The sequence below is a fragment of the Equus caballus genome, chromosome 15, assembly GCF_041296265.1.
Source record: "Equus caballus isolate H_3958 breed thoroughbred chromosome 15, TB-T2T, whole genome shotgun sequence".
Classification (NCBI taxonomy): Eukaryota; Metazoa; Chordata; class Mammalia; order Perissodactyla; family Equidae; genus Equus; species Equus caballus.
The window spans coordinates 98,017,788-98,029,913 of NC_091698.1; the positions used below are offsets into that span (position 1 = coordinate 98,017,788).

General features: G+C 44.9%; 1 protein-coding gene and 1 long non-coding RNA gene across 2 annotated transcripts in view; one reads left to right on the forward strand and one right to left on the reverse strand.

Annotated features, from left to right (window-relative positions):
• Positions 1 to 1,284: 1,284 nt before the first annotated feature.
• LOC138917923 (uncharacterized) lies at positions 1,285 to 8,584 on the reverse strand. Its single transcript, XR_011426597.1, has 2 exons — positions 8,266 to 8,584; positions 1,285 to 2,758 (listed from the first exon to the last, which is right to left on the reverse strand). It is a non-coding gene; the product is annotated as an uncharacterized lncRNA (long non-coding RNA).
• ROCK2 (Rho associated coiled-coil containing protein kinase 2) overlaps positions 7,296 to 12,126 on the forward strand; it is a 161,783-nt gene continuing 156,952 nt past the window's right edge. The window contains exon 1 of the mRNA XM_023619529.2: positions 7,296 to 7,902. Within this exon, the coding sequence (XP_023475297.1) occupies positions 7,762 to 7,902 (141 nt within the window). The 5' untranslated portion in view covers positions 7,296 to 7,761. The remainder of the gene's footprint in view (positions 7,903 to 12,126) is intronic.

Genomic DNA, 12,126 nt, shown 5'->3' on the forward strand with positions numbered 1-12,126 from the left:
CTTATTTATCTGTGTGATTATTTGTGTCGTATCTGTCCCCACCATTAGACCACAAGCCTAACAAGGGCCCACAGGGATTATTTCTCTGCTGTTTACTACCATGTTACCAGCACATAAATATCTTTGTTGAATGAATAAATGAATAAATGAAAGAAACAGTGCCTGGAATCCTGTCAGCTTCTGACAGGTGAGAAGGAAGCAGCCTTTTTGAACCACCTGTTCAATACACCAAATGCTGTCTGAACGTTCTCATTCTACTCGTTCCTCACAAAAACCCTAGGAGAGAAACCGAAGCTCAGAGAGGCGAGTTAATTTGCCTGAGGCCACACAGCTAGAAAGAGGGACAGAGAAAGGCCTGGAATGAGGTTTCCGTGACTCTACTGCAAGTGCCCTCATCCCCACTGCTCACTGACCATCCAAAGATGTGGGCCTTGACCAGCCTGTGTGCCCGAGCTGCAGCTCTGACTTCCTGGGCCCGCCCCCTCTGTGTTCACTTCATGAAGGCCCCAACTTTATTTAGAGGCCAAAGCAGCAAATGGAATATTACAAGGGCAGCCTTAGCAATCAAAGTGCCACTCTAAAGGCCAGGAAGTTTAAAGTGGTTCTTCATTTCACAATAAGGTAAGCTTTTATGGAAACTAACTGTTATCCTTTTATTCTAATGACCAACCACTCCAACTGCAGTTTTCTTCTTTGTATGCTTTGTAAGTTTTTAATTACTTATGATCATAAACCACTTAATTACAAATGGTGGCTTGTGGATTATGAAAACGTCTCCCAAACTGGCCTCCTTCTACTCTGCTTCATCATACTGCTGCTGAGTCCCATGTCCCATCCCCATCATGCCCGTAATTGCTGACAGGTCCCCTAGTGCTCACCACACAGGGCGACAGGATCAGAGGGTGCCCTCTGTTATATCTTCAATTCCAGTGAGTCCTGGCGGACAGCAGTGGCTTATGTGGCATCACACAGCATGTTAGTACCCACTCTAGATCTTCCCTGATCTGGCTTCAGCGTACCTCCTCCACTCTCTTCCTAACCACTCATGCACCTGCTCTCTAGCTACTACTTCCCTTTTATTTATCTCATACTTTCCCAATCTGTCCTTGTTTGGCTTGGAGGACTGTTCTCTCTTTCTGTCTCCAAACCCTACTGAATTCTAAGGACCCAGGTCACATGCCGCTTCCTTTTCCTGATCCCCTTGCTGGACTAGAAGATATCTTTTGCTCCAGGATCCTTTGAGTTCTCTTAGCATATTATCTGTGAATTTCTTTGGGTACTTACCTTTCTTGAATTACAATTCTTTGTGTTTTTTCATGTATATATTCATTCGATTATTTGATCAGTAAACTAACACTGAGTACTTATTCAATCATCAATTCTTGATTGCAAACTCTGTGTAGTTCCTTTTCGTATCTTTCGTATCCTTTCGCAAACTCAGTTCCTTTTCGTATCTACCAGAGAACCAGTACAATGTTCAAGTTGAATTTGGAAAGAAAGCAGGACATAGGAAACTGGATTGGAAGGAGACTACCTTCCAGGATGGGTGGGATGGGGAGGACTGGGAGGGAGAGGAGAGGGGAGGTGGAATGGTACCAACAGAGCTCAGAGGCGGGGATGGCATGTTTTCCTCTGTGAACAATGCATCCCATACAGTTTCTAGTTTGCTGGACCAAAGTGTTTGGAAAGTGGAACAGTAGGAAATTACTCTTCACGTGGTGAATGGTAAATGATGGTAAGTCACTAATGTGCTCTGGACACATAACAGACCCATTTTTTTGGATGTTAAAAGCACCAAAGGAGGAGGGCCAGTCCCATGGCCGAGTGGTGAAGTTCAAGCGCTCCGCTTTGGCAGCCCAGGGTTTTGCCGGTTTGGATCCTGGGCGTGGACATGGCACTGCTCATCAGGCCATGCTGAGGCAGCATCCCACATGCCACAACTGGAAGGACCCTCAAATAAAAAAAAAAAAAAAATATATATATATATATATATATATACACACACAACTATGTACTGGGGGGCTTTGGAGAGAAAAAGGAAAAATAAAATCTTAAAAAAAAAAACACCAAAGGAAAAATAAAGATATTCCTCTTGTCATGTATGTGAGGCAAGCACTCTGCAAAATATTTTGTTAAAAGCTACAAGGGATCCAGAACTCAGGAAGAGTCAAGCCCTTCATTCAAGGAACAGAAGGCCTTAGTGGAGGATGGTTAGAAGCGTGGTGGGTGGAAAAGGGAAGGAAGGATGGCATTCCTTATGGGTGGAAACTGGCTTTACCAAAGAGTGAAAAAGAAGAGTTGAATATGTTCAGTCTGAGAAAAAGTAAAGAGGAGCCGTGAAAGAAAAGTATGCAAAGGGAGGCTGTGACACCAGCAAGCCCTGGATTCCTGGCTGAGAATTTCATGCATAATCAGAGAGGATGCAATGAAGGTTTTTGAGCAAGGAAATCACATAAAGCATTCGGGGCCAGTTCTACCTCGCTAATGGGGAAAACCAGATTGCCAGATACGACATCAAGGTCTCCTGCTAAACTGGCAGGACCAGAATCAAAGCTGAGCTTTCCAGGATCTCAGACATTTCTTGGAACCACTCTTCTTAAACACGAATGTATAAATTTTTGGAGTGACTTACCACTTACTTCCAAGTACACTGTTGAGCTGTGACCAACTCCTTCTCCTCTGAGAATTTTTCATAGTATACTGGTGAATAATTGTCTTGGACGCATCCGGTATCTTTCATCTGGAGATCTTAAGGAGCCTTAATGACAACCAAGCTTCATTATTTCTGTTTTGTGTATGTGGAAACTGACTCACAGAGGGGTACAGCAATTTTCTCATTCACGCTGGGAGTTATTACCAAAACCGTGAATGAAACTTAGGGTGAAACTCTATTTTATAAACCATTAAACCTGGTATCCTTTACAGTAGTGGAGTTTACAAAAATAATGACACCTTTGGATTCAGAGTTTATTCTCTCATTCTGTTATTAAATCTTGGCTTATGTGGGGCAGAAGCATCTTGCTACAATGCCAGCCTGAGTTGTTCTGCAATGTGAAGCAAGATCGGAAAAGGTGTTATGTGTTTTGGTGAAGCCCAGACCATTCAGAGTTCATCGTTTTCATCCATCCATCCATTCATTCATTCCATTATCATATATCTGAGTACCTATTAAGTACCTATTACATCATCTGGAAAATAGACATAGTAATATTACCATTAGTAAAAGGCTGTTTTGAAAAGTGAGATAATTTCTAAAAAGCACATTGCCTAGCACATAGTGAGCCCTATACATAATAGTAATTATTATCATTAAACAAGTAATTGCAAGTGCCACATGGAAAGACAAAAAATGGTCCTTTTACAGCCCTAATTGTGGGTGGAGAGGGTAAGGTTGTATCTGATGGGTGGATTAATTCCTGGGGAAGAGGTAGATCCCTCAGGTTAAAAACAAGAACAGAGCAGGTAGGTCTCAGGTAGACCACAGAGGGAGCCCTCTTCCCTCAGTTTGGACTATGAAGTGTCAGGACAGCTAGGTAGGTAGTGCTGGGTACTGGATGTTAAGTTGATACCAACCACTTAGAAATGGGCTGCGAATGAGGAGACAGAGAAAAGAAACGGACAAAATTCACACGAAGTGGGGTGGAGCTCCTAAGTCCCGCAGATCAAGCTAGTTACAGAACCAAAGCCTTACACGGTGATAGGCCAGCCTGTTTCAAAGTCCTGTGTTCTCTGTGTTTACTGTCCATTACTCTTCCTTAGTAGTGAACAAAGTTTTCATCCCGTCCCCACCATGCTCACTGTTAAAAAGGAGGCAGACAACCTGGGACAGTCACAGAGCAGCGGGAGTGCCTCTGGGAAGAGCAAGCACAGGGAGAGTCTCTTCCTGCGGCTCATTTGGGAGGAGATGAGCTTGACGTTTTTAGGAAACTGCCATTTCCTTATAGCACATTGCAATTTCAGTCCTCCGTATGCCCTAAAAACTGGGTTTAAAATCTTTCTCAATCCATACACAAAATCCAGAAGCCGTAAAGGAAAACATTGGTAGATCTGACTTCACAAAAGGTAAAAACTTTGTGAGACAAAAGACACCAAAAATAAACTGAACGACAAGCTACAGATGGAAGAAAATAATCGTAAACTATAAGACATCATAACGTTATGTCATAACAAGGAGGAATATCCGTAACACATAAAGAGCTCCTATAAGTTGGTAAGAAAAAGGCAAATCCAATGGACAAAAGACATAAACAGGTAATTTCAGAAGAAATAGAAACAAGAAATACTCATCTTCAGTAGCAATTAAGCGAATACAAATCAAAACAAGATAGTATTTTATTTGCCCATCGAATTGGCAAAAATTAAAAAGACATAGTATTTAAGATTGGCAAAGTAAAGGGGGATTGGCAGTTTCTTCTACTGATGGTGAGAAGATAAACTGGTGTCATCTTTTTAAAGGACAGTTTGGCAGTATCTGTAACTTTAACGTATGCCTACTCTTTGATACAAAACTTCACTTCTACGAATCTATACTATTTAAATATGTTCCCAAGAAGGCAAAAATATAAGGCTGTCAACCGCAACAATGTTTGTGACAGTAAGAAAATACAAATAATATCGAACATTTTTTGAGGGCCAGCACTCTTCTAAACACTTTACAACAAATATTATAAGGAAACTGAGACACCTGCAGCTACTGTGTGGTCGTGGCAGGATTTCAGCCCAGGCAATTTATCTCCAGAGCATGTTCTTAACCACTACGCTCTCTAATAGAGAGTAAATAAAACTATGGTACATCCATACTATGGAATACAGTATGGTAGTTAAAAAGAATGAAGTAGATCTCTGTGTACAGACATGGAGACATCTCTAAGACATATTACTAATCAAGGAAAAAAACCAAATTGCAAGACACTATGATATGTTATAATACCATACACATGGGAAAAAGATACATATGTGTACATACAAATACGTATGTATGAGAATGGATAAAGGCCTTGAAAGATATGAGAACGTGTGTGTGGGGAGATTTGGGGGAGCAATTTTTCAAGGTATGTTCTATAGATTTCTGATTTGTTTGAACTTTCACTTTGGTAAAACAAGAATTGCTTTACTGACCAAAAAACAAAAAAACTCACATCAAGAGCTTAGTCGTTTTTTCTTCTATATAGACGACGGTGTAGGGCGTAGACAGAAATCCTCCACTCTAGGCTTTTTCTAGCCTAGGTAAATGACCACATGCAAAATGTGCACATTATCTGTATTTTGTTGATCACTATTTTCTTTTTAAATAAGGTTTCCATGTCTAGTCTTTGGGACCGTGGCTTCCTGTCAGCTCATCAAGCTCCATAAAAATACACAGCTAGTCACTGAAGAATCAATTTGGAACCTGAGAATCACATGGTGTTCCTTTTGCTTTGCATATTATATTGTCATCAGGAAAAAGGATCCGTCCTCATCGATTGTCTCATTATACTGCTCCAATGCATAAGCAGGAGGTGAGTCCAACTCACTCTGTCTTCTTGGTGTGGTCTGTAGAGGTATGAATGAGTCACTCCACATACAGACTTAAAGGACTTAGCTTTTGACCAGAAGTTAGTGTTATTATCGGAGAGAAAAAACCTGTATGAGGTCATCCAGGGCCTCTTCCCGTCTAAGCGCCAGTGAGGGTCGCTTTAACACAAAAGGAAAGATGAGGCTCTTGGAACACCTACCGAGTAAAATGCTACTTCGACAAGGTTAGGGCTTTAGAACTAAGTTGCCTGTATGTGGGCTTATCTCTGACACGCCAGTGAGAAAGGTTCTTAAGATTCTCACTACTTAATGGATATTAGATTGTAGCTTTCTTGGAGTGGCCTACCTATCTTAGGACAGTTTTTCAATTTTTAAAAATTTTAATATTCTCTTAAGCATCTTTAGAGAAAGAAAACAAACCGACTTAAAAACAACTGTATTCTCCTCCCGTTCTTACAGCTGTTCCTTTTACATAGCTTTAAACAGTGCGCACAAACTATTTTGTATTTGTTGTTCATTTAACCTTATTTCCAATACATCTTCTCCTGTACTTGCCAAAATTTCATGTGCTTGACAGGAATCCTGCATACCTGCCAGGATTCTTTCTGGTAATGTGACAGAACTTGTTTGGATTATTCCCCAATTGTTGGACAATTGGGTCCATTCCCAGGTTTCGGTCATTATGAACATGGTGAATAGCCCTGCTATAAACATCTTTATGCAAGTTCTCCCCCCTTTCCCCTTTGGATCATTTCCTTAGAAATGTACTTCCTTAAATGGGTTTACCGGGTCAAAGGGGGCTCAATGAACAGTTTTATAGCTCTTGGCACACATTTTTCAGATTGTGCCCTGGGTGGATCCGACCAATGGCACCGGCCGCGAGAGGGCAGGAATGTGGAGGAGCGGCCCCCATAACCGCCCCCCAAAGGGCAAGGACCTCACGAAGGCCTGGGGATGGAAAGCCTTTTTCTATCGCCGCCTTGTTCTGTTCACGACTAGCGTTTAAGCCCCGGCAGGGAGACGAGTGTTAGGGAGGCGCAGACAGGTTTCCGGGACTCCAGGACTTCTGCCCCGCGGGCGGAGGCACCTCTTCCAGGCCCTGCTGCCCCAGGACCAGGATTCCAACCGCCCGTCCTCTTCCAGGGTTCCGACTCCCACTGCACACCCTCCAGGCCTTTCCACTAACATCTTCGTGGCCCAGGCAGGCCCCTCGCAAGCTCAGGGCCCTGCAGGCGAGGGCGACTGGCGGTCGCTATTATTTTGGCGCGGGTGATGCAAGGCCCGCATAGCTGCGCGCTGAGTCAGCGGGGGCCGGCGGGGGGGCGCGGGCCGACCCAGCCCCTCCCCCCTCCCCTCCCCGGGCGCGGCGGCCGCGGGACAGGGCGGTGGGGGTGGGCGGGCCGGCCTCTGGGTCCGCGGGGTCGTCCGCCGGGGCAAGGGCAGGCGGCTACGGGCCGCGGGCCGCCCCGACACCCCAGCGCGCGCTCCCGCCCCCTGCAGGAGCTCAGCGGGTCAAGCGAGGCGGTGACCGCGCGCCCGGCCATTTACCCTCTGAGAACTCACAAAGGGGGAGGAGGAAGCGGGCTAGGAAGGAGGCTCAAAAAGGAGAAATGCGAAGCAGAGCAGACAGAAGGAAGCGAAAAAAAAGGAGGAAAAGGGGCGAGAGGGGGCGGAGGACGGCGGCGCGCGCGGGGCGGGGCGCGGCGGGGCGGGGCGAGCGGGGGCGCGCGCCGGCGGCCGCGGGCCGAGGGGCTTGTGGGTAGCGGCGGCGCGCGGCCGGAGACGGGCGCCGCGAGGGAGTGCGTGAGGGGAGCGGGCTGGTGGGGCTGCGGCGGCCGGCGGCGGTCATGGGAGCGGGCTGCCGGCGGCCGTAGGTGTCCGATCCTGGACTTCAGCCTCTCGAAGCCCACAGGGCGGGGCGGGCCGGGCCGGGCGGTGGTGGCGGCGCTTCCCCGCTCCCGCCCTCAGAGTCCTGAGGGAGCTCCCGGCGGACGAGCGGACCCGGCGGCGCGAATCTGACTGAGGGGCGGGGACGCCGCCTGCTCCTCGCCGCTCCCGGCCGCGCCGGGCCGGCCCCTCGGACAGCCCCAGGCCCCGGCCTCGCGCCGAGACTCGAAGCCACAGCTCGAAGCGGGCGGTGGGCCCGGGCGGAGCCCCGCCCGGAGCCATCGGTTCGGGAGCGGCGCTAGGCCCCGAGGCGGCCGGGCCGGAGCCCGGGGAGCGGGAGTGCGGCCCGGCGGCGGCGGCATGAGCCGGCCCGCGCCGACGGGGAAAATGCCCGGCGCCCCCGAGGCCGTGCCCGGGGACGGGGCGGGCGCGAGCCGCCAGAGGAAGCTGGAGGCGCTCATCCGAGACCCGCGCTCGCCCATCAACGTGGAGAGCCTGCTGGTAGGTGGCCGCGGCCCGGGAGCCCACCCGTCGCTGCCCACCCGTTCGTGGGGGAGGTCTCGCCCCCCGCCGGCCGGCGGCCGGGGCGCGGGTGGGAGGCCGGACGCTTCTGCGAGCGGGTTCCAGGGGTGGAGACCCACCTTGGATGCTTCCCTTACTCCTCCCGGGCGGGTGTCATCCCCGGCCGCCCCTTCGTGGACAGCCCTCTTGCCCTTCCCGCCTAGCCTCTGGGTTTGCGGAGTAGGGGGAGGGTTTGCTGCCCCTCGTGCACAGGACTCGCCGACTGGGGAGAGTGTCACGCTGCGTGGGGACGGGGGTCCGAGCGCGGGGGGGACCTATGCCGTCCCTAGTGGGAGTCCCCACCTGGGTACCTGACGAAGAGCTGCCCTCGGTCTCTCCTTTCAGTCTGAAATCTTGAAACACAAGGCTGAAGTTGTCACGTTTTCAGTTGTCTGAACGTTCACAGTTGCAATTTCGTGCATTTTATGTAAATTCAATTTCCCGAGATTATTGCGCCAGAGCCAGAGTCAGTCTGAATTGTAGAGTGGAATCAGTCTCTCCTTTTCGTGGCGTGTCTTTCCTAAGGCGGCCTTTGAAATCCGAATTAATAGCCACGTAGCCTGCTAGTTGGCTCTTGATTAAGAAAGGAACCCGTAAGGCGTGCTGATTTCTTACTTCTGTTAGGATGGACGACTATGTCGCGCAGTTTGATCGCCGTGCGGTAGAGATGCAGTTATGGGAAAGGGGGTGTGGATTTTTGCCCTGGGGCGGAGGAGAAGGCGAGCAAGATGCTCTGGGTGTTAAATTAACTCTGGAGGACTGGAGTTGGGGTGCGTGAGCTTTGGATCCTTCAGATCTCCTCTGTTTGGACGCGTGTTCAGTTCTGCTCCCTGCTGGGAGCAACCTAGTGACTAGATGATGAGAAAAACCGCCTCCTCCCTTTCCAGGGACTGACTTTTCTTCAGTTGGTTATCCTTTGAGGTTTCTGGAATCATTTGCAGGGTGACTCAGTGCTGTTTGGCCAAAGTGCAGGAACTGACTGAGAAGTGTGTCTTTCCGTGCAGTGCGCAGACAGAACGTGGTGGTGTACTGTATTCTGTCAGACGCGTTTGACGTTTTCCTTTGCTGATTCCACATTGGTGTGGTGGTTTGTGTTTTCTGGGGAGCGTGTCGCCCGGGGCGGTCTTTAGAAGTCTTCGGTCGGTGGTAGGAGGGCTTGCATGGAGGGCATAGCTTTTCCTCCGCCAAAGTGGAGGCTCTGGCTTCACTCCCAGCATTTTCATTTTGGTATTTTGCTAGCAAAACTTTGACCTAAGGCCAGAAAGTTCAGTTAAAAATAGTACAGCAAATCTCAAGTATTCATCAGGTTCGTATTCAATCCCAGATAGAAAATTTTTACACTTCATTTTCCTCTCTGGGTCTTTAGTGATGTTAATCATAATTATTGGGGTTATTCTGAGCTTGAACCTAAGCTATTTATATATGTAATATGATCATACATTGTTTTATTAAAGTATTTTCTAAATTATTAAAATGAAGGCTGTTTTTACAAATGAAATTACACATGCTCAGGAAACAATTTGGTCCATTCATTTATTGAGTGCCCACTTTACACTTTTATTAAGGTGACATATTACTGGTGTGAGACTTGACATCAGATGCTGCTGTCTGGACAGACTTTGTTATCACTGTTTTTTAGTTGATTAAATTATGGTTCTGAGTTGCAGTAAATCTTACCAGGCCCAAAATTGTCCCTTACTCTTTTCTTTGGAGCAAGGTTGCTGGTGCTTCTATTGCAAATTGATGAGCTGAAATTTTTTCTTAAACCATGTTATAGTAAGTTAGTTGTAAATTATGTATATTTTGTATGAAATAGTAGAACAAATTAATTTTTTATTGTGGTAACATATACATAACATAAAATTTACCATTTTAACCATTTTTGGTGTGTGGTTCAGTGGCATTAATTACAATTCACATTGTTGTGCAACCATCACCACTATCCATCTTCAGAACTTCTTCATGTTTCCAAATGGGAACTCCAATGAACTGATCTTTAAAAGAATGTTATAAAAGTGGATTTCCCGAAATACTGATGAAATAATGTCTGGGATCACTTTAAAGATTTGAAACCTTACCATTTAACCTGCATGTCACAGTCGATCACTGTTTTACTGCATATGATGTTTCTTTTGGTTTTACTAGGGGAAAGAAATGTTTTGTCTTTAACAGAAAATCTTAAAGTAATATAGTCCAATAAAAGCATAGCCATGAATCTTAGTTCATTCAGGAGCCCAGAAAATACCATTTAACATTGTATACCGCCTGACAGAAATAAGAAGATGAAGTATACCAGAAGTTACTGTATAATTATTCTTCAGTAGGCTAGGGCTAGAAGGTAAACTCTGTAGGAAAAAATGTCATATGAGATAAGATGTAAAGTGCTTAGCTCACTGCTTGATGCATAGTAGTGTTCATTAAATTGAGCTCACTTCTGTGTGCTTCAGCATATTTTTAGTTAATTGCTTTAAATTTCCTTTGAAATTTATTGGCAACTATTTCTTGCTATATAATTTTGAATGAGTAGCATTATCATTTGAATTTGCCATCAGAGAAGTGCTTAGCAATCATCAAGCATAGATAGAGCTGGATTCCAAGACTATGTTGTTGTAGAGGCTAAATTGTCTTTTTTCTCTGCAGAGACTCCTTGCTTTATTGTGGGTCCTTAAATTAATCTGAAGAGAATATATCAGATTTGTGGTTGCAGAGTGTGAGCTGCTTGCTTGGTATTATTTAGAAATAGAGTTTTGAGAGAGGTTTGCTTCTGTAACACTTTTTCTTGGAGGGGCATGTCTTCAATGGTATGCTTTTGCAGTGTTTGAAACTTTGGGGTAAATAATGTTTTGTTGTCAAGACTCAGCTTCTTATACTGCTTACCCAAATATTATGGTAAAAGAATTGTGCTTTAGTGTGCTGGAGAGAAGTCTTTCTAAAGGTCTATGCTTTTGGGTTTTAATTTGTTTTACTTTCTAAAAGAGTAAAAGGTTATAATAACCTATGGATTCAGGCTTGAGTAAACTGTTACTTAAGAGTGGTTTTGATGGGGAAAGGTGATTAAAAATTTATTTACAATTTTCAGTGACTTAGAATACAAAATGCTTTATTTGATGGATTTCATTATATGTGTAAACTATATGAAGATATTTCTTATCACAGTGCTTGGACTTTCAGGTTGGTTTGGTTATTTGCCTAATTAAAATAAAATTATATGTGTATTTTTCTCCTATGTAATAAGTACGAATATTGTAAAGATGTAAAAGTAAAATAGAATTAAAAAGTGAAAAATTGTTTTATGTCTGTTTTTCTTTCGTGAAATAAAAGTTGGACATTTATAGCACAAATGGGATTACTTTAAAACTTATGTTTTCTTGGTCAGAAAATCTTTAAAGAAAATGAATTAGCTAGAGAGGTTTCAAAAAAAATATTGTATGAAACTTACTATTTAGGTGAAATTGAATCTCTTTGAAAGTACAGGTCCATAGTCCATCACCCACAATTCTGATGTATAAAGAGCTCTGAAAACCAAGCTTTTGGTAAAACTTATTTGATGGTAACATCTGACCTGATCTGGTGTTAGAATATTTATAGTCAGTTCATCTCTCTTGGTGTAAATAGTAATATGAGAAATATTAATGTGTTTGATTTCAGACTGCTACCCCAGACTACCAAGAGGGTTTTTGGGAACATACTGTAAAGATTTATGTACTTATTGTACCATTCAAAATCCCCCAAATTCTGAATTTGGAAGCATCTTGCCCCAAGGTAAGGCCAGTGTAGACTAAGTAAGGAAATGTAGACTTATACATATGCAGCTTAGACAGTTGTAAAGAAATAGTGGATAATTATCTTGAGGCCTAAGTTGTTGTTTTGATTGACTCCTGATCATATAGCTCTCTTTTCCCATTTTGAATTCTGAAGTATTCTAAACATTAAGAGAATATAGCATGTAAATAGGAATTATGAAGCATAAAAACAAATTTTCATGTAATCACCACACGAGTTCATGAACAGAACGCTAGCCTGTTCAAGTTACCTGTGTGCTGCTGCTGCCGCTCCCTCAGTCTTCCTGCATCCTCTCCCGTCTGCTGCCCTGAAATATTTTTTATTATTCCCTTGCTTTGTTTTATAGATTATCACATTTATCTGTATCCCTAAACAGTATTG